General features: G+C 59.9%; 1 protein-coding gene and 1 non-coding gene across 2 annotated transcripts; both read left to right on the forward strand.

Moving 5' to 3' along the window:
- The first annotated feature begins 2,250 nt into the window (after nucleotides 1-2,250).
- Nucleotides 2,251-2,382, forward strand: LOC121490285. The gene has a single exon (XR_005987605.1). It is a non-coding gene; the product is annotated as a small nucleolar RNA SNORA9 (small nucleolar RNA).
- A 4,330-nt stretch (nucleotides 2,383-6,712) lies between these two features.
- MYO1G (myosin IG) lies at nucleotides 6,713-19,414 on the forward strand. Its single transcript, XM_041751601.1, has 22 exons — nucleotides 6,713-6,913; nucleotides 8,320-8,528; nucleotides 8,644-8,737; nucleotides 9,356-9,521; nucleotides 9,654-9,707; nucleotides 10,169-10,264; nucleotides 10,468-10,587; nucleotides 11,013-11,237; nucleotides 11,346-11,491; nucleotides 11,748-11,862; nucleotides 11,942-12,112; nucleotides 12,302-12,372; nucleotides 13,478-13,552; nucleotides 13,707-13,839; nucleotides 14,397-14,563; nucleotides 14,903-15,110; nucleotides 17,071-17,294; nucleotides 17,722-17,866; nucleotides 18,398-18,502; nucleotides 18,667-18,780; nucleotides 18,942-19,096; nucleotides 19,181-19,414. Exons 1-22 carry the CDS (start codon nucleotides 6,822-6,824, stop codon nucleotides 19,335-19,337), a joined length of 3,042 nt encoding a protein of 1,013 aa, XP_041607535.1. The 5' UTR covers nucleotides 6,713-6,821; the 3' UTR covers nucleotides 19,338-19,414.
- The last annotated feature ends 4,961 nt before the right edge of the window (nucleotides 19,415-24,375 follow it).

Consider the following 24,375-nt stretch of genomic DNA (forward strand, 5'->3'; position numbering starts at 1 on the left):
CTGCGTGGGATTCCTCTTTGTATCCAAGAAGTTCTAGTGAGACAAATGACACACACCTGACCAGGCTGAGACAGGAGGGCACTGACGGTTCCTAGACATGGTCTCATACAGATGCCTTCCCACTAGACTTGAGTTTTCCAGAACGCCCTGAACACTGGAGATTTATCAACTGGCCTGCTCAGAGGTAGTTTTCTCCGACCCACATGTTGGCTAGATTCCAACTAACTGGTGCGGTTTGTTCTTTCTTTATTTTTTTAAGATTTTATTTATTTATTCATGAGAGACACAGAGAGAGGCAGAGACATACACAGAGGGAGAAGCAGCCTCCATGCAGAGAGCCTGACGTGGGACTCGATCCCAGGTCTCTAGGATCAGGCCCTGGGCTGAAGTCGGCGCTAGACTGCTGAGCCACCCGGGCTGCCCTGTTCTTTATTTTGTTAAGTGAATGTTTTCCCCATTCCCAAGGCTGAGAAGACTTCAGTGTTTTCGTTCCTGTCCCTGATGCCCATCAACTAGCTCCCTCATGAGAACAAAACAGCTAGCAAGTAACTAACTCAGTATCTCCAAGTCGTTCTCTGGCATGTGCCCGTGCTAAATCCAAAGGAGGGAAGGGGGGGTGACTTCCTTAATTGAAAGAGAAGAATTTCTTCAAGAACTTCAAGTGAGTTCTCGGTGAATCCGTATTTTCTAGTTTCTGCCTGTAAATGATAAAGGACCAACCCGCTCCAGGTGGTACCGCCGGGTCAGAGGCTCAGCCGCAAGCCACAGGCGATGCAGGCCACAAGCTCCCCAGCTCTAACCCTCTGAATTCTTCCAGACCCAAACTGCTAACGGTCTTCTCTCTTGGGCATACATCCCAGCTGCCTGCAGGAATAATGGTTATTCCTCTGAGATGTGGATTTAGAGAACATTCTTTTGCACGGTTTGATAGTGAAGAAGCGCTGAGAGGTCTCTGTGTCAGTCTCAGAGGGCCTCCCTGCAATCGAGCTCTGATTACAAGGTTTCTAGGGTTCTCGTGTCCTTTATTACTTGGGGGGGGGGGGCGGTTGATCTCCATGGAGCATCTTTCCGTCTCCAATGGATTCTGCTGGTTGTCATTTTAGGAAAGAGCTTCTGGTCTTCCAGGCCTGGGGGATGCTCGCGCGCCCACCACACCCCCACCAGGTGCCCGGGGCCTTCCTGGCTCCCAGATGCTCCCCTGGGAGGGTGTCGGGAGGCCAACAGCACCAAGCTCTCGCCTGGCTAACCTCTCCAGCTGGAAGGAATAGCCCTGCCCGGCCTCACCAAAGCTAATAAAACACTTAACGGGACGCACCAACCCCGAGTGCGTGAATGAATTTAGCAAAGGCGCTTCAGGGCCGCGGAGCTTCTCTCCCCGCAGCACAAGTTCTGGTCGCCTTGGCCCGACACTCGGGGCCCCTGAGCGCGGCGGGTGCCCGGGTCCTCGCTCCGCTGTGCCCCCGGGGGCCCTCGCCCCCGCACCCCGCCGGCTTCCAGCCGCGCAGCCTTGGCAGCTCCGTGCGTCCAGCGCGGAGATGGAAGTAAAACCCGACCGCCCTCCGCCCAGACGGCCGCTCCGCAGAGGCAGGGGATAAAGAAAACATTTCTATGGACAAGGATCAAGGCAGAAACGGATGCGCATCGCGGGGACCGCGCTGAACGGCTGCTCGGCGTCCGCGGGCGGGGCGCCGGACCAGGCCTAGCTGCGCGCTCGCCGGGCCGCGCAGGGCGCCCAGACGTGCACCGGAAGGACCGGGCCCGCGGCCAGGGCGGAACTTCCGCCTGCGCCCCGTGACGTCACCGCACCCGGCTTCCGGTGGGCTGCATGAGGACGCGACGCGCGGCGCGGGGAGGAGCGCGGGAGCCATGTGTCTCTGGCGACCCCAGGGCGCCGGCATCCGAGGCCATCCGAGGCCGTCGGGGGTTCCAGCCGGTGCCCCGCCGCACCGGCTGAGGCCCGGTGAGCAGCGGCTGCGGTGCGGGCCGAGCGCTCGAGGCGATGGGGTCGCGGCTCGTCGGAGCGCGGCGCGGACTGCCCCCCGCCTCCTCCCGAGCCTCCGAGGGCCGAGCGCGGGGTAGTGGCGGCGCCCGGCAGTCCCGGAGCCCGCCCGAGGGGCTCGGCCTGCGGCTGCGGAGTGCGAGCGGAGCGCGGCCTGCGTGCGAGGAGGACTGCGGGGAGAGGCCGCGGCGGGGCGCGCTGCTGCTGGGTGTCGGGGTGCGGGGACGCCCCGCTCGGCGGCCCTCGGGGCCCGGCAAGCGTCCAGCGTGCTGGGGTCTGCGGTGACCCTGCGCATTCCTGCACCGCTTGCCACAGCATCCTGAGACGGTTTGAGGCCTTGCCCTGCTCCATCCAGAGCGAGGTTATAGAAATTTCAGACAGGCTGCCGCCTCCTCCGGCTGCCGCGCTGACCTGGGCCACGTGTGGTCCCACGAGGCTGGTCAAGCGCCGACGGTCAGCGCCGTAGGTGCTCCGCGGCCGCGGTCGGGGACCGTGCAGGTTGCGGAGCCCCCCGCCTGAACAGGCACTCGGGATTGGGCCGTTTGCTGGGTGCCTGGCTCCCTGCTCACGCTGTTTCCTGACCCTCCACAGCCCCACGCACGCTAAAAATGAAGCCCCGGAGGAGTGGGGCCGCCCCCGGCAAATACCGCAAAGGAGCGAGGGGCAAGGCTGGCCCCGCAGAGCCAGAGGTGAGGTTCCGTGCCCGCGCTGCTGCAGGGACGCTTCGGGACCAGCAGGCTTGCTTGACTCGTAAATCTTAGTTCCCCGCGAGGTTCAGATCTTTGACCACCAGGAGGTGGTCTCGGTCGCACACGAGCAGGGTCGCCCAGCCAGAAACCCCCTCCAGGCATCTGTTCCCTTCCCCATGCCTGAGCAGGAGGGAGGAGTGGGATCTTGACGTGGGTGGGGGGTCACGGCAGGGCAGCAGAGCCTTGGGCTTCTTTGGGTGGCTGGCCAGGCCACACCAACTCTCCAAGGCCAAGGCTTCCCGCAGACTTGGGGTCTGTGTCTTCTGCCAGGTGCAGACACTGAGCACACCGGCTGCACTCAGGGGGCTTCGTGAGTACCCAGGGAATTGGCTGCACCTTGGCTCATCTTTTTTTTTTTATTTTCTTTCTCTTTCCTTCCTTCATTTTCCTTTCTTTTCTTTTCTTTCTTCCTTCCCTTCCTTTCTTCCTTTCTTTCTGGTTTTATTTATTTATTTATTTATGAGAGAGACAGAGAGAGAGGCAGAGACGCAGACAGAGTGAGAAGCAGGCACCATGCAGGGAGACCAACTCAGGACTCGATCCCAGGACTCCAGGATCACGTCCTGGCTGAAGGCAGCGCTAAACCGCTGAGCTGCCAGGGCTGCCCATTGGCCCATCTTTCTGAGGACGTTCACATGGCATGCAGCTGCAGGATGGAGGAGGTAGTACAGAGCTGGCCTGCCTGCTCTCTGATGCTCTCCTATACCTCATGGCCTACCACACATGCCAGGTGTCCTCTGGCTCCCATGTGTCACCCTGTGGGCACTGGGACTGGCGGGAGGTGCCACTCTCTGGCTACTCCTGTGGAGAAGCATCAGCTGTTCCTCTCTCTAATCAGAGCCTCTTATGTCTCACCAGCATCCCTGAAACTGGGGGGCCACCTTGTCAGTCGTGGGACGGAATAGATCAATCTCCTCTCTCGTCTGACTGGCGCCTCTCCCAGCAGGCTCTGCTCTGGGTCCCTGCCCAGCACAGGATGTACAGTCTGCCCTCGCCTGAGCCAGGTGCCAGAGCCAGAAGAACGCCGACAGGACTGGTCATCACTGCGTGGCTGTGTCTGTGATCTGCCGCGGTACACGTGCTGGAGAGGCCTGTCTTCACTTCTGTTCATTCCCGTGAGCCCACCCCACCCCCACCAGAGAAGAAGTTCAGAACCACTGACTTGGTCTGACCTTCATCTCCTAAGTAAGGTGATTGAGTTCCAGAAAGGTTCATTGACTGCCTTTGTGGCTTGGGATTCGCCTGGGACCCTGGGAAGATAAGGCTGCAGCCAGAGTCCCATCACAAAGGCCCCGCAGCCCACCGTTTGGTGGGGGTGGGTAGTGGCAGATCCAGATTCAGGTCCCATCACAGGTTTCTTAGGGGTAAGGGGCTCCGAATAGTCCCTGGCTTTGTGCTCAGGGTGTTTGCTTGATATTCACAGCCAGTCCAGGTACCTTGATCTCCTGCCAGAGGTCAGCGCCAGGGGTGTGGCCTGCCCATCATACACTGCAGGGGTGCAGCTGGATCTGAGCGGCCTTTGTGCCCCACCCCCAGCAGGTATGCTTCCTCACTGGCTTCCCTTCTGAGAGGAGATGAAATTTCTGGCTCAGGTGCTGAGTGGGAGTGGGTGGCTCGGCCTGCTATGCATGTCTGACTGACATTTCTCTGCCTGCAGGTTTGGATGCCATGCTGTCCACTCCCAATATGGGTCCCTGCTCTGCCTCAGGGCCCAGGCTTCTCTGACCTCTCCTGTGTGGGAAATGAGGGGTGGTTAATAATAAACAGTCTTTTTAGTTTGGATGCAGCCGGCTGTGTGTGTCTCCTTGCCTCCTGTGAGATCCAGCGAGCAGGAGCCCTGCCGCCGGGAAGGGAGCAGCTGCTGAGTTCCTTCGGCCTGACGGGTCTTTGCAGTGTGCTGAGTGGGTGATGGGCTACAACACGTGCCATTGCAGGCATCCCCCCGGGGATCCTGGGTGGGCTCTGTCACCTTGACAGGCTTGTCCACCTCTAGTCCTCCTCCCTGTGCGGTGGTCACTTCAGAGCAGAGCTCATCTCCACACATGGGCACACAGAGGTGTCCAGGCCCATGTGTGCATGAAAGTAACACGTGCAGATGCAGTGAGCCACCTTCACACTCCATATGGTACTGAGGTTATGAGTGGAGAGGTACCCCGAGTCCTAGCAACTGTACCCTGAAACCCTCTTGACTATCCCCCCATGCACACCCGGGTCAACGGGGAAAAGTGGAAGGTGGCCCCTCAGGAGCCATGGTTCCGCACACCCTGAGATGGGCTGGATGGAGATCCTCAGAGAGCCGGGGACTAGGAGGGAGGGAGATTTTCATCTGTAGTGAAGGTGGGGGGGGGCTGTCCCCCAGGGCCAGGGTGGGGCCCCAGCAACTGGCTTCCCCAGCTGACCTGCAAGGTCTGTCCCGCCTGACAGGGGAGATGGGCATGCAGTGTCACCCCAGCCTTGGGAAAAATGAGGCATGAGAGACAAGTCCCACCAACCCCAGTGAGGCTCCAGGTTCCACAACAGCACAACAGCAGGCTCTCCCCCAGGGGCCAAATCCCCAACCTCAGAACCCTCTTGACATTTCTACTAGAAAAGACCTAAGAACTGGGACGCCTGGGTGGCTCAGCGGTTGGGCGTCTGCCTTCTGCTCAGGGCGTGATCCCTTCCTGCGTGGAGTCTGCTTCTCCCTCTGCCTGTGTCTCTGCGTCTCTGTGTCTCATGAATAAAGTCTTAAAAAAAAAAAAAAACTGAAACAGTGACGTGAAAATCCTGTCCAGTTCAGGTTTCAGAACAGGGGCTGAATTCCTCTCCATTTAAACCAAGGCTGGAGAACCTTCCCCCCCACAACCAGGGGTTGAGAGGTTGGGGAAGTGAAACCCCAGGACCAGAGGGACCAGATTGTCCTGAGTGTCAGTGTGGAAAAGCCCTTCAAAAGCACCAACCCCAGAGGGAGTGTACAGGGGACTCCCCAAGGCTTTGGAGGATGACCTGAGTCCCTATGGAAGTGTCAGGCCAACAGCCCCTGAGGATGGTGCACAAGGCCGTGGCCTGGATTTATGGGCTTTTGAGTAAGCACTCCCAACTTACTGGGTGTGTATTTGTCATAATGAATTTGAAGGCAAAACTCTCCTTAACTTGCGTGTCGATTCTTTTAGAGTTTAAGAAATGAGCTCATCAAAACGCAATTATTACACTAGCTTTTTGAGTATAGAATCCCCAAGGCAGCATGCGGATGACTCACTTGGCAAATACTCGGGCCTCCCCGGGGTCGGTGTTGAGAGAACTGCCTCCTGGAGGATGCCATGGGGTCAATCAAAATGGCTGTTGGGAGACAGATCTCAGCCAGCCAGAGACTTGTGAGGAAACAGGTGGGACGGGAGGGCTCTCCGTGCCTTTCCTGAACCTTACGACTGAAGGGCCAGGCTAGGGGGTTGGGGGTGGCCTCCCGGGTACCATCCGCAGGCCTGGGTTGCGGCCCCACTGGAATCTCAGCCTGAGGAACCTGGCCCGCCAGCCCCGCTGTGCGGTGGGACATGAAGCCGGTTTTCTCACATCCCAGTGTGTCCTTGCACACTTTGAAGAATGTTTACCCTAGGCCGTGCCCCCAAAGGCTTGGGCACTGGCATTTCCCACTGTTTATCAAGATCCAAAGTACCTAGCCAAAAGCATGCCTAGTGTGGAGCTCTGGGCGTTACACATAGAGGGTTGGTAGCTGTGAGCACGTCAAGCCACACAGATGCCGTCCTGGGCGGGGTGACAGGTGGGCGCAGGGACCACTGAGGGTCGGAGCTTATGGAGGAGGCCAGCAGGAGCCCTCCAGAGAACCTGGCACCCCAAATGTTGGGCGTGCCCGCCCTCTGGGTGCGGGAACCAGGAAGCGAGGGTCAGAGCCCCTCGCGGGGAGCGGCAAGTGGGGAGGGCAGCCCCTCCCTGGGGCCAGAACCCACTTCCTACTTCACCGCAGGGGCCTGGGAGGCGCGCTGAAGACTGAGCCTGCTCAGCAGCAGAGCACCCTCCCCTCTGCCCTTCTGCACGGATAGATCTCGGCAGCCTGACCTGGGGGCCCCACTGGCAGGATGGACGAGGAAGGCCCAGAATGCGGCAAACCCGACTTTGTGCTCTTGGACCAGGTGACCATGGAGGACTTCATGGAGAACCTAAAGCTCAGGTAGGCAGAGGGCACAGGCTCTCTCCCCAGGCTCACTGGCACCCATAGGCCCACAGTGGGGGCAGGAGGTGGGGCTGCACACCCCCCACCCACACCACTATATGGGTGACTGCAGGGGCACCTGGCGGGCAGGAAGGACCATCCTCCCAAGGCCAGAGTGGCCGGCCAGTGCTGGAGCGGGCTTCCCAGATCCCGGCCTCCCCCTCGGCCTGGGTGTTCTCTGTTCCACCCACCCGGCAGGCACAGGCAGGTACCAGCGCCCTGCACAGGGCGCACTGTCCATCTGCCGCTGGGGGTGGTGCTGGGCCCTGGGGGCTCCAAGGGAAGCGGGCAGGCGCTGTCCCAGGGTGCAGGTGGACAAGCTGACACTCAGGGAGGGGGGCACATGGGGTGCTGCAGGGCGTGGCTCCTGGAAGTGACACGGGGTCTGACTGCCCTGGAGGAGCCGGAGTTGGAGAGATGGGGTGGCACCAGGAGTTGGGCAGCCGGATGGCTTCACCCCTGCACACCAGGGGGAGCACCAGGTGGCTGCTGTGCAGAGTTAGGGAATGGGATGCCCTGAGCACGCGTTGTTGAAGTTCCAGGACAGGAAATAGACTATTTTGTACAGGGCACAAAGCTGAGCCTGCTTTCACGTCATTCTTCTACACTAGCCTGTGATACAGGCATTACCATGTGCATTTTAACCATGGAGACCTGAGCCCCAGCCACACAGCTTGCAGGGGAGCAGGCCCAGGGCAGATGAGAGAGGGTGTGGAGATTGCCGAGCCCCATGGGGAACTCCCTCATCTGAGGTGGTGGAGGAAGAGGAACCCCTGCTGGAGGAGGGACCACAAGCCGCCAGGGAAGGGCGGGTCCCAGCCAGAGCAAGGGCTGAGCTGGCTGGCCAGTGTAACTTCCAGGGCAGAAAGGTCAAGAGAGGAACATATCCGGGGCCAGGAGCCAGGGTTCCCGAAAGGAAGGGTTGAGAAGCAGGAGGATGTGCAAGGGGAACACAGTCCCAGCATCCCCAGGGCCCCTCCTTGTGCCCTTCCTAGTCCCAGCCATCTGGGTGGGGTCAGGAGGGCTCCCCTGCTGCCTCTGGGTCTCCACCCAGGCCTGAAGACAGGAAACAGCCGGAGCCTCTTCCTCTGCCTCCACCCCATGGCCCTACCTGGCCCCCTGTGGCCCTGGGCCAGAAAGTCCCTTCATAAAACGGATGGTGGACATTCCTGTGCCACCAGGACGCCCCTGGGGAGCAGCGTAGACTCCAGCACCACCTGGCAGTGGGGGTAGGATTCCAGCAAGATTGCACTAGGAAGTGTCAGGTCAACCCACACGCCTTCCCACTCTCAGCCCTGGGTTGGGCTAGGGCCCCCAGGCTCCCCATGGCCCTGAGCACTGAGGCCTGGCCCCACCCATACCAGGTTCGAGAAGGGCCGCATCTACACCTACATTGGCGAGGTGCTGGTGTCCATCAACCCCTACCAGGAGCTGCCCCTGTATGGGCCTGAGGTCATCGCCAAGTACCAGGGCCGAGAGCTCTACGAGCGGCCACCACACCTCTATGCCGTGGCCAATGCTGCCTACAGGGCAATGAAGCGCCGCTCCAGGGACACCTGCATTGTCATCTCAGGTACCTGCCCTATGGACTGGGCCCAGGAAGCCTCCCCAGGCCCTGCAGGAGGGGGTGCCCTGGAGGCTGGTCAGAGGGAGTGGCCACCCATTCTGACTATCCACTTGTCTGGCAGGGGAGAGTGGGGCAGGGAAGACAGAAGCCAGCAAGCACATCATGCAGTATATCGCTGCCGTCACCAACCCCAGCCAGAGGGCCGAGGTGGACAGGTGAGAGAGAGCAGGGATGGCCTGGGCCTCAGGCCTGGGGGGGAACAGATATGACTCAGCCTGGCTCAGGCCATGTTTGGAGCCCCCGTCTGCGGGAAGGCTCCGGGAGCCCACCCAGAACCTCTCCACCCAGGAGAGGCAGGGCCCAGTGCCTGGAGCACCCCCCCACCAGGAACAGGGAAGAGGCAAGGCACACAGGGCTGACGGATGGGCCCCTCACAGGAGACCCCACGGAAGGGAGAAGATGGCCAAATGGTCAGGAAGGACCTGGACCAGGATCAGGGCCCACCTGTCCACCTCCTCTGCAGCTGCTCCTCGGCTCTTACCCGGGGGGCCTAGTGGGAGCAGCTTCCTGTGTGAGAGCCCTGGCTCTTCCTGTCTGGAGGGGCAGGGTGGGGTTCCGGGAAATGGGGGGCACAATGATGGAAGATCTGAGCATGAAAGGGGGCGGGCAGCTCTGGCCCCTCCCTGCAGGTGGCAGCCCGCCCAGGCCAGGACCTGGGCCTCACCCACACCCAGGGGGAGCTTAGGGCAGGTGGCCTGGGGCAGGGATCCCAGCCGGTACAGTCCCCCTACAAGGTCTGTGTGCCACAGCCCAGCCCCCTCTGCCCTGCTCAGGGTTAAGGACGTGCTGCTCAAGTCCACGTGCGTGCTGGAGGCATTCGGGAATGCGCGTACCAACCGCAACCACAACTCCAGCCGCTTTGGCAAGTACATGGACATCAACTTTGACTTTAAAGGTGACCCCATCGGGGGGCACATCCACAGCTACTTGCTAGAGAAGGTGGGCTGGCCGCCTGTGCTGACCCTCCCTGACCTGGGCCACCCCTCTACCTGCACCACCCTTGGGGCTCTGGGTGGGTCCCTGGGCAGCTGGGTCCTTGCCTGGGTAGCAGCTGGGCCCCTCTCTCCACAGTCTCGAGTCCTCAAGCAGCATGTGGGTGAACGGAACTTCCATGCCTTCTACCAGGTAAGCCAGAGCGCGTTTGTGGGACGTCCAGGAAGCCCTCCCCCTCCCTGGACACCAGCAGGGTGGTGTCTACACTGGGTGACATAGGGTCTTCCCAGATGCAGGTGGTGTCACACATCATGTGTGACTGCTGAGGGGGTTCTCTCTGGACCCAGACGGTGTCCAACCTTAGTGGACCACTGAAGGGGATTGTTCCTGGACCTGGGCAGTGTTCACCCTTTGACTGACCACTGAAGCGGGTTCTGCGTGGACCCGGGTGGTGTCCACTCCTTGGCTGACCACTGAAGTGGGTGCTACGTGGACCTGGGCAGTGTCCACTCGTTGGCTGACCACAGAAGCGGGTTCCGCATGGACCTGGTGGTGTCCACACAAGCGTGGAGCTCCCCCATGTTGTTCCTCCTGCAAGTCAGGCGGGGTCTTGCAGCCCTGAGGGCCTCACGGTGGGTGTACCTGTCCTTCAGGTGCTGCGGGGCTGTGAGGACGCTGAGCTCCAGGACCTGCACCTGCAGAGGAACCCCGCCCTGTACAACTTCACCCGGCAGGGTGCGGGGCTCAGTGTGAGTGGGGACGGGCTCCGTGGGAGCACCAGAACGCCCAGGCTCTGTGGTGCTACATTCCGGGGCACTGGGTGCTGGAGGTCGGTGCTTCAGGGGGGGACCAGGGTGGTGAGCCACTCAGCGGGACCCCGATTTAACAGGCATTCAGTGGGAGGACCCTGGGGCTCTGCATGGCCCTGGGGTGCTGAGCCCCTGTCCTGCAGGCTCTGGAGAGCGACGAGAAGAGCCACTACCTGGCAGTGATGGAAGCCATGCGGGTGATCGGCTTCAGCCCTGAGGAGGTGGGCTCCGTGCACCGGATCCTGGCGGCTATACTGCACCTGGTGAGCCTGGCCGAGGGCGGAGGGGCCAGCACCCCACGCGGTGCCCAAGGGCCGCCCTTGGAGAAGGATGCAGGCTCTGAGGGGCTGGGCCGTCAGCTGTGGGCTCTGCGTGCCCCCCAGCAGGCAGGTCAGGCCTGCACCATGACCCGTCTGTGGCTTGGCCAGCAGGGAAGTGCAGTGAGGTCTGTGTGGCTCCAGGCAGTGCCTCAGTGTGTCGGAGCCTCTGTCTCACCCCCTCAGCCCCAGGCGGCTTGAGGAGCGGGTACCTATCAGCTGGAGCCCAGGCACAACGTTCTGGGCAGGGAGCCGTGCTCCAGGGCCCATCCACACCCCCATCCCTGCCTTTCCTTCCTTCTCCCTGGGCAGAGGCGTGCGGGCACCCCGTCTGGGATACATAGCCTGACCATCATCCTCCCCGTCCCCAGGGAAACGTTGAGTTTGTGGAGACGGAGGCGGCCGGCCTGCAGCAGGGGCACCTGGTGGTGGCTGAGGAGGTGCTGGTGGACCACGTGGCCGAGCTGACGGCCACGCCCCGCGAGCTGGTGCTGCGCTGCCTGCTGTCTCGTACCGTGGCCTCGGGAGGCAGGGAGCTCATAGAGAAGGGCCACACTGCGGCCGAGGCCAGCTATGCCCGGGATGCCTGTGCAAAGGTGCCCGGGGGTGAGCTGCGGGGAGCGGGCCGGGAACACCCAGGTGCCTTCCTGGAGGAGGCAAAGGCAGAGGCAAGCTGAAGCAGCTGGCTGCCGGCCTCTCCCCAGGCTGTGTACCAGCGGCTGTTTGAGTGGGTGGTGAACCGGATCAACTGTGTCATGGAAGCCCGGGGCCGGGACCCCCGGCGAGATGGCAAGGACACAGTTATCGGTGTGCTGGACATCTACGGCTTCGAGGTGTTCCCTGTCAATAGGTAGGTAGCCCGGCGGCCACCCCCCTGCTCTGACCCCAACCTCAGGGGCCACCTCAGTCCCGTGGCACCCCGTAGGGCCGGGGAGCAGGATGTCAGGCCCCCGGGCTCCTCAGCGGAGCCACCCCATCCAGCCGTGGCCACGTCCCCTGGGCTGGGATTCCCAAGTCCACGGTAGCACGTGATGCCAGAGGCAGGGGCGCGGGCGGAAGGGGGGCTAGCTGACTGGCAGGGCATGACGCCCGTCTGCCCCCCGCAGCTTTGAGCAATTCTGTATCAACTACTGCAATGAGAAGCTGCAGCAGCTCTTCATCCAGCTCATCCTGAAGCAGGAGCAAGAGGAGTATGAGCGGGAGGGCATCGCCTGGCAGAGCGTGAGTGCCGGCCACCGGGCAGGGGGGTGCCACCAAGCAAGGCCAGCGGCCAGGCTGACCGGGGCCCGCCCCTGCCCAGGTGGACTACTTCAACAACGCCACCATTGTGGACCTGGTGGAGCGGCCCCACCGGGGCGTGCTGGCCGTGCTGGACGAGGCCTGCAGCGCTGCAGGCACCATCACCGACCGCATCTTCTTACAAAGCCTGGACACGCACCACCGCCACCACCCGCACTACAGCAGCCGCCAGGTGCCGCTCTGCCCTTGTGACCCCACCCCCTCTGTGCCCAGCCTGTCCTGGGCGGCGCCCCCAGGTGGCGTGCTGCCCGCCTTGCTGGGCCTGCCCTCTAGCACTGCACCCTGCACAGCCTCCCCCCCCCCCCCCCCGCCCCCCCCCCCCGTGCCTTGACCCAGGCCTGCCCCCCCTCCCCCTGCCCAGCTCTGCCCCACGGACAAGACCATGGAGTTTGGCCGAGACTTCCGGATCAAGCACTATGCAGGGGATGTCACGTAAGGCCCCCTCCCCTTCTTAGCACTCCGAAGACGGGCCTGACACCAGATCCACAAGGGACGAGCATGAAACAGGGCTGTTCAGATAAGAGCTCTTGGCCCTGGCTGCACCACAGAAGCCTCTGGAAGCTTTTAACAAATGTTCCTCTCTGGCCCAGTTCATGCAGTGCCTGGGGTGGGGGTGGGGGGCTCGCTATTATGGAGATGCAGGTTACCTGGGGTGGGGGACAGGCCAGTCTGTTTCCAGCAAGCCCCCAGGCATGCATTTTCCATCCTGGGAGCACACCCTCGGGACCAACACCCAAAGACTCCAGAAATCTCCGTGGCCGTATTATTAATTTCCCTGCCGCTCCCCTCGTCCTGAATTGGACTGGAGGTGGCTCGGAGAGAGCCCTTCCCAAGGACACGTGGAGAGGACAGAGCAGCCTGAGGTCAGGCCTCTGGCCCAGAGTCTGCCAGGAGCTGCAGGTGCACCAAGGACCCTGCACTTTCCAGCCTTTTGTTGTCAAAAGGCGGGACGACAATGAATCTGAGCTTCTCAGCACCACAGATTCCGAACAGATCAGACTCAGGGGTTCCTGGCCATAACTACCATCGCTGACACTCATGGAACTCAGCAGGCGCCCATCTGAGCATGCGATGCACATTCGGGCACAGACAGGTTAAGTCACTGGTCCCTGGTCATACAGCACGAACTCGCTAGAGCCGGGGTTCAGTGCCCTGGACATAAGCCCCGACTCATCGTCCTGGAGAGGCACCTCTGAAGGACAGAATCTTTTTTTTTTTTTTTTTAAGATTTATTTATTTATGAGAGAGAGAGAGAGAGAGAAAGAAAGAGAGGCAGAGACACAGGAGGAGGGAGAAGCAGGCTCCATGCCGGGAGCCGGACGCGGGACTCGATCCCGAGACTCCAGGATGGTGCCCTGGGCCAAAGGCAGTCGCTAAACTGCTGAGCCACCGAGGGATCCCCTGAAGGACAGAGTCTTATGTGCTGAGAAGGAAAGTGGGTGTGGGAGAGCAGGGGAGAGGGGAAGGAGGCCTAGGAGTGCAGAGGCAGGGGAGGAGGGTGAGGGCCTCCTGCCCCTCAGCAGCCCTGGACCCACAGGTACTCAGTGGAGGGCTTTATCGACAAGAACAGAGACCACCTCTTCCAAGACTTCAAGCGGCTGCTCTACAACAGGTGCGTGGGGGCCGGGCCGGCAGGGCCTTTAGACGCTCGGGTCTGACACCTGCCTGATGGGCTGACAGCCTGGGGTTTCACACCAGGGGCAGAGCTGGAGCGGGGGGAGGGGCTGCCCTCCAGATGGCAGCTGGTACGTGGCCTGTATCCACAGCTCTGACCCCACCCTGCGGACCATGTGGCCGGATGGCCAACAGGACATCACAGAAGTGACAAAGCGCCCCCTGACCGCTGGCACTCTCTTCAAGAACTCCATGGTGGCCCTAGTGGAAAACCTGGCCTCCAAGGTATACACCATCCCCACCCCGCCATGGATCTTTCCAGACCCTTTCGTCTGTGCCTGGCTGGCAAACCAGCCCCAGCACCTCTGCACAGCGTGGGGAAGGTGGGGGGTCATTTCCTGCCTGCCGTGAGCCACACCCCCACCCCCACCGCAGCCAGGGGGAACCCCCCCGCTGTGCAGACCAGGACACCCAGGGCCAGGCTGAAGCTTGAGTAAAAATGAGTTTGGCAGCAGCCCTCCCCTGTCCTCTCCCTGCCTCTCACGCAGGAGGTGGTGGGGAGGGCCTACGGGGACAGGAAAACAGTATTTGCTTCTCCTGTGGCTTGGGGCCAAAGTCCAAGGAGGCGGCAGGAGGACCCCAGAGCCCACCCAAACACAGAGCTTCCGGAGACTCAGTCTGGCCCCTTGCGGGCCGTCCTGCCTCCTCCTGACCTGGCCACTCAGCCTTCCCTTCCCCCTGCAAGAGCCTCTTCCCTGGGCAGCCTGTGAGGGACACCTGCACACTGCCCGGTGGCCGTGGGGGCTGATGCTGGTGTCTCTGAGTGTCCTCTGTTGTGGCAGGAGCCCTTCTATGTACGCTGCATCAAGCCCAATGAGGACAAGGTGGCTGGCAGGCTGGACGAGGACCACTGTCGCCATCAGGTTTCATACCTGGGGCTGCTGGAGAATGTGCGGGTCCGGAGGGCCGGCTTTGCTTCCCGCCAGCCCTACCCTCGATTCCTGCTCAGGTACTGCTCCCTGCTAGCCCGGAGCCCCATGTCCCCACCTGTCTGTCTCCCATGCATGGGCTGGGATCGGGTGAGGAGTTGGAGGGGTGGCTGGAGGGTCACAAATGTAGCCAGTGCTTCTCATTCACACACATTCCTGTGCACACACACACACACACACACACACACACACACACGACGTGGACAGTGAGGACCTGTGTGTATATGTGGGACACAGTGGGCAGGGACTGGGATGAGCCACATGGGGAGGGTGGGGGCATGGGCTGGGCGGCTCAGGGCAGAGCAGCACCACACCTCGCCCCAGAGCATCATGCCCACTATGCTGTCCTGTGGTGACAGGTACAAGATGACCTGTGAGTACACATGGCCCAATCACCTGCTGGGCTCAGACAGGGCAGCTGTGAGTGCCCTCCTGGAGCAACACGGGCTACAAGGGGATGTGGCCTTTGGCCACAGCAAGCTCTTCATCCGCTCACCCCAGACTTTGGTCACGCTGGAGCAGAGCCGTGCTCGCCTGATCCCCATCATTGTGCTGCTGCTGCAGAAGGTGGGGCCCAGCTGGATGCCTACCATGGAGAGGATGTGGGGGTTGGGTTTGCACCAGGGTGGGGGGCAGGGGTGGGGGGAGGGATGGATGGGGAGGGGAGGGATGCGTGTGTACCACCTGGAGTAGGGGGATGGATGTTAATGGGGGGAAGAGAGGGATGAGAATGCAGCTGGAGGGGGAGGGGAGGGAAAGATGTGCATGGGAGGAGGGGAGGGATGGGTGAAAGCTGGGGGGAGGGGAGGGAGGGGTGTGCACCTAGAGGGGATAGGAGGGATGGGTGTGTACCTGGTGGGGGTGAGGGGGTGGAGGGGAGTGGATTGCAGGGGGGAGGGGAGGGAGGGGTGTGCACCTAGAGGGGATGGGAGGGATGGGTGTGTACCTAGTGGGGGTGAGGGGGTGGAAGGGAATGAATGTGCAGGGGGGAGGGGAGGGAGGGGTGTGTACCCAGAGGGGATGGGAGGGTTGGATGTGTACCACCTGGAGTGGGGGGGTGCATGCACCGACAGGGCCTACAGACGCCCCTCCAGGCACCGCAGGAAACCCCTCTAGCAGGAAACAGACCAGAACTGATACTGACTTAAGTAAAAGTTGTGGATGGGGTTAGTTCACTTCAGTCCCCAGGCCATCAGCTTCAGGCCCAGGTAGATCTAAGTGCTCAAAACAAGATTTTCAGGATCTGGTTTCCTTCCTTCCCCCCCTTTTTTTTTCCTAGGATTTTATTTATTTGTTTGAGAGAGATAGAGAGGGAGTGGGTGAGCAGGGGAGGGGCCAAGGGAGAGGAACAAGCAGACTCCCCACTGAGCAGGGAGCCTGACTCGGTGATCCCAGGACCCTGAGATCATGACCTGAGCCTAAATCAAGGGTCAGATGCTTAACTGAGCCACCCGGGCATCCCCCTTCTTTCTCTTCCCTTCTTTTCTTCTATTCACTCTGAAAGATTTCAGACCTTGAGAAAAGTATGCGTAATGGTCTACTAAATTCCCCTGCCTACTCCCCAGCGTCAGTTGTACCACCCCGTGACCACTGTGGTTTTGTGCAGACACCTGCAGCCCATCCCAGTTATTTTTAAGCAATTCTTTTTTTTGTTTGTTTTTTAAGATTTATGTATTCCTTTTAGAGATGACTGAGAACATCTGAGTGGGGGGTGGGCAGAGAGAGAGGGAGAGGGAGAAGCCGACTGTCCTCTGAGCGCCCATGCAGGGCTTGATCCCACGACCCTGAGATCATGACCTGAGCCAAAATCAAAGGTCCAACACCAAACCAACTGAGCCACGCAGGTGCTCCATCGAATCATTTTGTTTGAAGTCATTTTGGTGTATCCCCAAAGGACAGGAGTTCTCCCATTTGTCTCCCCAACTGTTTATTTTTAACATTTTAAACCCACAGAAAAGTTGAGAGATCCCTATGATGACTTACCATCCTCCCTGATTGCTGCAATTGTGTGCTTTCCCCCACCCCATCTCTGTGTGTCTGTCTGTCTGTCCCCACACCATGTCCAGGACTGTCCACACCGCTGTCCTCTCCTCAGCCTGGGTCAGGCTCCTTGTCTGTTTTCATCTATGGGTCCCCTGGGCTGCCTGCCGTGTGTGTGGGCTTCCCAGTCTGGGGGTTCATTCTCAGGGTCAGCTTGGGTCCCAGGTGGACAGTTGGCACTGCCCCTCGTGGAGGGGAAGGCACCCCCATCTCCAGGGGCCAGGTGTTGGGCACAAGGGTAAGGAGCGGGTCAGGCAGCTCTCCCAGGAGTCAGGCAGAGGCTCCAGCAGGGCCACCTGCCCACCCAGGAAGCAACCCGCTGCAGGAGGAGGTGGCTCCCAGGAGTTGCAGGAGGGGCAGCCTGGCCCAGTTTTGGGCTGAGGGTGGAGGATGTGGGCTGCACGAGAGGGGAGGGGATGGAAACCAGCGGGGAGGAGGGGCCTGGCCAGACAGACCAGACTGACTGAGAGCCTGGCTGGCCCCCCAGGCCTGGCGGGGTACTCTGGCGAGGTGGCGCTGCCGGCGACTGCGGGCCGTCTACACCATCATGCGCTGGTTCCGAAGGCACAAGGTACGCACTCACCTGGCTGAGCTGCAGCGGCGGTTCCAGGCCGCAAGGCAGCCCCCGCTCTATGGCAGAGACTTGGTCTGGCCACCGCCTCCTGCTGTGCTGCAGCCTTTCCAGGACACCTGCCACGTGCTGTTCTGCAGGTAGGCACCCTCAGCCGCTGCCTCTCTGTCTATCTCCGTTCAGCTAGCGCCCTCTGAAGCCCTGGCCTGTCCCTCTGCTCCCCAGCAGCCCCATTGCTAAACAGGAAAGCAGGAGGCTGCGCATAGTAACTGGGTCCCCACACCCCACACTCAGGAGGGTGGCTGGCTGGGACTAGGGAATGTGTGGAACAAAGCATCCTAGTAGGAGTTCTCCAGGTGGAGCAGCACAGAGCAGCCCCTGTCCTCAGAGTGGGGGGGTGGGGCATATCATACTGAGACCCAGGAGGCCGGGAGGGAGGCCGAAGGCAGCCTTCTCCTATGGGGGAAAGGGAGTGACAAGCGGCCATGGACGTGAGTCCAGGGGCAAGACCATGATGGGGACGGTGAGGGCTGCGTGGGGTCCATCTGGCCTCCTGGTGACCTGTAGGTGGCGGGCCCGGCAGCTGGTGAAGAATATCCCACCTTCAGACATGGCCCAGATCAAGGCCAAGGTGGCTGCCATGGGGGTCCTGCAGGAGCTGCGACAAGACTGGGGCTGCCGGCGAGCCTGGGTCAGGGACTACTTGTCCTCTGTGAGTGCCGGGGCCCTGAAGGCTGGGCAGCAGGGAGGGGCTCAGGGCAGAGAGCTTGCTGTGCCCATCCCAGATGTCCTCTCCCTGGGCCCGGCTGTCTGGCCCGTGGGCCATGCCCCTCCACCCTAGGCCCTGGCCTCCCCTCAGAACCATGTGGCCTGGGCCTCGGAGCACCTTCTCTGCACTCTGGCCCCTCTTCCGCAGGTACAGAGGTAGAGCCAGCCCCCTACCCCCGACCTGCACCCATGCCCTGGCTCCCCTTGGCCCTCCCCCAGGCACAGGGAACTGTGCCCCTGGCCCCCAGGACCCTGCCTTCTCAGCTTTTGGGCTGCTGGGCAGCTGTGGAGGGCATAAGCGTGAGCAGAACCTGGGGCTGCCGGGGACTGGGCCTCGGGCCCTCAGACCCCTAAGGAGGGCAGGCTCAAGGCCTGACTTGGTTTGGCTTCTGGGCGAGGTGCCCACTTACCAGACCCATTGTTCACCCAGCACTGTCCCCAGCTTGGCCCTTAAGCTCCCCCAATCTGTCCTCAGGCCACCGACAACCCCACAGCCTCAGGCCTGTTCGCTGAGCGACTGAAGGCACTCCGGGAGAAGGACTGCTTCGGCGCCGTGCTCTTCTCCAGCCACGTCCGGAAGGTGAGGAGTGGGATGGCTGGGAAGGGGGCAGCAGCTCCAGCCAGGTCCAGCCCAGGCCCAGGGCAGGGGCTTCCCAAGCATCAGATCCAACTCAGTCCTGAGAAAAGAGATCCAGGGAGAAGAGGCCCCAGGTGGACAGATGACCCCAAGCGCCTGTCCCACAGGTGAATCGCTTCCACAAGAGCCGGGACCGCGCACTGCTGCTCACTGACCGGCACCTTTACAAGCTGGACCCCGGCCGGCAGTACCGGGTGATGCGGGCCGTGCCCCTGGAGGCGGTGAGCGCCGTGGAGGGAGGCGGGGGTCTACCTGCAAAGGACAGAGCTTCTAGAACAAACCATCAGCTCAAGAGGGCAGGGCCTTCCCTACTGCTGGGGGTGGGGGTGGAGGCTGGCAGTGGGAGGAGGCCGGCCACTCCCCTGACCCCGTGGCCGCGCAGGTGACCGGGCTGAGTGTGACCAGTGGGCGGGACCAGCTGGTCGTGCTGCACGCGCGGGGCCAGGATGACCTGGTGGTGTGTCTGCACCGCTCCCGGCCGCCGCTGGACAACCGCGTGGGGGAGCTGGTGGGCGTGCTGGCCGCCTACTGCCAGGGGTGAGTGCGGGCGCACCCAGCGGTCCTAGGGGCTTGCGGGGCCCTGACACTCCTGCCCTAACCTCCTCGGCGCCCCTGCTCCAGGACGGGGAGGGCCCTGGAGGTCCGCGTCTCCGACTGCATCCCCCTGAGCCAGCGCGGGACCAGGCGCCTGGTCTCCGTGGAACCCAAGCCCGAGCAGCCCGAGCCGGAATTCCGCTGCAGCCGCGGTGCCTTCACCCTCCTGTGGCCTAGCCGCTGACCTGTCCCGCCACAGCAGCCTACCTTCACGCCAGCCCAGTGCCGGAGCCCGGGCCATGGGCAATAAAGGGTTCTGAATCTGTGCCCTACGAGACTTGTGTCTGTGGGTGGACATCCACACAGCCACCAGCAACTTGTCAAAGGTCACCGCCGTGCCCTCTGCTGACCCTTGTGGGGTCACCCAAACTGGGGGAGGAGGCCCAGTGTGGTGGGGCAGCAAGACCCCCTTCCCTGGAGGCCCCAGCATGTGGACCACTGGCTGCAGAGCCCATGGGCCTAGAGGAAACGGTGCCCTCTGTGTCCAGGCCGCTCCTCCCACAGCTCAGGGGCTCTCCCCATCTCATCCTCCGACCCAAAGGCTCCTTTTTTTGTCCCTACTGGGCCCGTAGGGAGGCTTGGGGTCCCAGGGCCACCCTTGGGCAGGGCTGAGCACACGTGGGGGCAGACACGTCCCTGCTGCTGTGTCCCTGCTGGCTGTGGGCATCCCAGGCCCAGGAAGCCCACCTCCTATCTGCGGGACCAAGAGCCAGTACCTCCCACAGGCCTGGGAGGAAGCCAGAAGCCAACCAGAGGAAAGCCAGAGTGGACACAGTGCCCCCCCAACCCCTCTACCCCTCATTGCCCTGCCCTGCCCCACCCCATCCGGCCCTCCCACTCTCCTCACTACACAAGTGGCCCCTTGGCTTTCACAGCTGCTCCCTCCCTCTCGGGACATGCTAAATTTGAGTGGCATCCTTGCCTCGTGCGCCCTGTTGCTGTGGAGGGAGGTTGGTGTGTCCACTATGGCTTTCGAGTGTGCTTACAGCTCCTGAGGCTCCACTGGTCACTATTGGCTCCTCTTTCCAGGGGGTTCGGTGAGGTCCCCTCGTCCTGTGCAGCTGTGTTAAGGCTGCCCCTGCCCAGCCTGGAGGCCCCTGGAAACCCTCATGTAGCCCATCCCAGGATCTGTCCCTGGCACTGGTGGCCTCGGGACAAGCCAACCGTCCTCTTGAAGAGCAAGCTAACTGTGAAGGCTACTCAGGTCCCCTGGGACCAGGAGAGACTAAGTTGCTCTAGACAGCAGGTGGTCCTGGCCCGGGAGTAGGTGGCTTGCCAGAGTCCGTCAGTGTGGCCTGCTTCCTTTCCAGATGCTCCACAGCTGCCTGGCTGCCCAGCTGAGGTGAGGGCTTAGTGGAGCCCAGAGGGACATGCCTCACACTTGGCAACACTCGGGGGGTCCTATCCTACTGGGAGCTGCTCCATGCTGAAGGCCCAGAGCCGGACACAGTGTCTCCAGCATCCAGAGAGATGTGATGGCTGCTATGCAGGCTTTTGGGGCTGCAGGATCTTGAGATCCTATAGAGGGGCTTAAGAGACAGGCAGAAAAAAAAAAAAAAACAGAAAAAAAAAAGAGACAGGCAGGAGCAGGAAGGAGCTGGAACCCCTTTGTTGAACTCTGACCCCACGTCAGCCTACTCACACACGTGGTATATCACCCTACAAATCCTGGTATTTGTCATACATTAAGTGCTTTGCAGATCACACCTCCCTACCTTCGAGGTCAGTGTTAGCTTTATCTTCTACTATTACAGGTGGAGAAAGGGGGTCTGTAATCTCCTGGGACCAGCCTGCCTACTGGGGCGGGGGGCTTGTACACCCCACCTCACCTCTGCAGAGGTCCTGGCTTTGCAAACGGGCCTGTGGTCCTGAGTGTTGCTGTCTCAGCAGAGTCCAGCTCCGCTCACAGGCTCCCTCTGGCCCTTCTGCAGGCTTCCCCCAGAGTCTGGGCTGGCCCTGGGAGGGGCCTTGAGAGGGCCCAAGCCTTAAGGAGAATCGTGGGAAGAGGTCACCTGGGGGAGAGAGCTAGACACAGGGACAGTGATGGGACAGAGGGGACACAGGGAGAGCCCACCAACCAGACCAGCAGGTTTTGTTATTTTATTTTTAAGATTTTATTTATTTATTTGAGGGGGGGTACCTGGGTGGCTCAGGTCGTGATCCTGGGATCCGAGATCGAGTCCCACATGGGCTCCCTGCAGGGAGCCTGCTTCTCCTTCTGCCTGTGTCTCTGCCTCTCTCTGTGTTTCTCATGAATAAATAAATAAGTCTTAAAAAAGAGAGAGAAAAAAAAAAAAAAGAGAGAGAGAGAGAAATAGCAAGAGAGCTTGACTAGAGGGGAAGGGAGAAGCAGGCTCCCTTTAGATGCTCAACCGATTTAGCCACTAAGGTGCCCAGGTTTTTGTTTTGTTTTGTTTTGTTTTTAATATTTATTTGTTTGAAGGCAGCCCGGGTGGCTCAGTGGTTTAGCACCACCTTTAGCCCAGGGTGTGATCCTGGAGACCCGGGATCGAGTCCCACGTCGGGCTCCCTGCATGGAGCCTGCTTCTCCCTCTACCTGTGTCTCTGCCTCTCTCTCTCTCTCTGTGTGTCTCTCATAAATAAATAAAGTCTTTAAAAAATATTTATTTGTTTGAGAGAGACCATGAGCAGAAGAAACAGCAAAGGGAGAGGGAGAAGGTGCAGGGAGTCCAACGTGGGGCTTGATCCCAGAACACGGGATCATGACCTGAGCCAAAGGCTTCACCCACGGAGCAACCCAGGCACCCCCATCAGCAGGTTTTGAGTAGAATATCCAATAAATAAAATGGTTGGGTTTTTTTTTTTTTAGATTTTATATATTTATTCATGAGAGACATAGAGAGAGGCAGAGGGAGAAACAGGCTTAATGCAGGGAGCCCGATGCGGGACTCAATCCCAGGACCCCAAGGGTCACACCCTGAGCCGAAGGCAGACGCTCAACCACTGAGCCACCCAGTCACCCAAAAGGTGGTTGTTTTAAGCCACTAAGTACAGTGCTGATTTTTGCTCAGAGTGATAGATAATTAAAACAAAGACTAAGCTTTCTGACCTATCTCTGCGTGTGTCCCTATGTCCCAAGTTATGAAAAATGAGCTGTCATAAGCTTTATGACCTTCTCTACGACAGTCTTGCATGTATTTTTTTTTAAGATTTATTTATTTATTCATGAGAGAGAGAGAGAGACAGGCAGAGACACAGGCAGAGGGAGAAGCAGGCTCCATGCAGGGAGCCCAACGTGGGACTCGATCTTGGGTCTCCAGGATCAGGCCCTGGCCTGAAGACATCGCTTAAACCACTGAGCCACCCGGGCTGCCTAGTCTTGCATGTCTTTATCTGTTTAATTCCTAGGACCAAATGTATGGTGCTGTTGTAAATGATAACTTTTTAAACATTTTTATTTAGACAGAATAATACAGTAACCATATACCCAATACTATGAGCGAACTATGAACATTTTGCCACATTTGGTTCAATTTTTCCTGAAATTTTCTAAGGCTAATTATAGAAACCATGCCATTTTATCCCTAAATGTATCAATACGTTCCTGGAAAAATGAAATGTTTTTTTACATGACCAAATGCCATGATCACACTAACAAATGTGTAACAATTCCCTTACATCACCTAACACTTGACCGATATTCAGTTTTCCCCAAATGCCCTTCCACAGTGAGTTTGTATGAACCATTGTCCAAACAAAATCCAAGTGTTTGTCTCAATCTGTATCCGACTGATGGTCCTGCGTGGGTTACAACGTCTCTGTGTCCTGCGAAGTTTTCAGAATCATGGGTGCCGGCGGGGTTTGGCCTGAGGAAAGGGAGGGTCAGGAGGAGCCAGTCCCCAGGAGCCCAGGAGCCGGGTGAGGACCCACCTCTACTCAGAAAGGGGCCGGCTGTGCAGTCCTGTGTTCTGACCTGCTGAGGCTCCCTGTTACAGGGTGTGGGGGGTGGTTCCCGCAAAGAGTTCCCATGCGTAACGCATCGTGCCCCACGGAAAGGCCACGGAATGCCCCCACGGAGCAAACCTGCCAGCTCCAGGCGTGTCAGACCTCGCCGTTCCCTGCGGTGACCGGAGGCAAGAGCCCCACGCAGACCCCCCAGCTCCATGGCCAGGATCCAAGCCCAGCTCCTCCCCTCAGAATCCTGAACCCAGAGGCAGCCTCCTCTGTCTTTCTATCAACAGAGCAGTTCTCTAGAAGCCCAGGGACTCTGGGAGGCTGAGGGGAGGTGTCCAGCATGTGGGGGCGGCCTTCATCCTGGATGCGGGGACAGGAGCCCCGCCACGCACAGCCTGGCCAGAGGCTCCCCTTGCAGGACCTGCCCCGCAACTCCGGGCGCAGGAGCAGATGAGGAAATGGAACTAGACAGGTGCCCTGTTCTCTGTTTCTTCTGCGATATAACTCATACACCACAAAATCCACTATTTTATCATACAATCCAGTGTTTTTTTAGCATAGTTAGCATATTTGGTGGTTTGAGTATATTGGGCAAGAGTGTCATCTAATATTAGAACTTTCCATGGCCCCCAAAAGAAGCTTGTCCCCAGTCCCTGGCAACCACTGATCAACTCCCTGTCTCTGTAGATTGGCCTGCTCTGGATGTGTCCCAAAAGGGGGACGAGCATGAACTCAGACTTCAATCATATCAGGGCAGGTGTTACTATCTCCTTTTTTTTTTTTTTAAGGATTTATTTATTCATTTCAGAAAGAGAGAGCATCCGAGTGGAAGGAGGAGCAGAGAGAGAGAATCTCAAGCAGACTCTGTGCTGAGCTTGGATCCTGACACGGGGCTCCATCCCACTGCCCTGAGATCATGACCTGAGCCAAAACCCAGTTGAGCACTTGACTGACTCCGCCACCCAGGCACCCATCGTCCATCGAGTTTTTACTAACCATGTTAGAAAGTGTGGGGTGGTGGCACTCGCTGGCCTTTGGCTTGCAGATCCCTGATGGCCAACGTTGAGTTCACTGACCATGTGTATGTCCTCCATGGACAAACGCTGACTTGAGGTTTTTGCCCACGTTTAAATTGGCTGTTTTGGGGCAGCCCCTGTGGCACAGCGGTTTAGTGCCGCCTGCAGCCCCAGGCGTGATCCTGGAGACCCTGGATCCAGTCCCACGTCGGGCTCTCTGCACGGAGCCTGCTTCTCCCTCTGCCTGTGTCTCTGCCTCTCTCTCTCTCTGTGTCTCTATGAATAAATAAA

The sequence above is a fragment of the Vulpes lagopus genome, chromosome 4 (assembly GCF_018345385.1).
Source record: "Vulpes lagopus strain Blue_001 chromosome 4, ASM1834538v1, whole genome shotgun sequence".
NCBI classification, from domain to species: Eukaryota; Metazoa; Chordata; class Mammalia; order Carnivora; family Canidae; genus Vulpes; species Vulpes lagopus.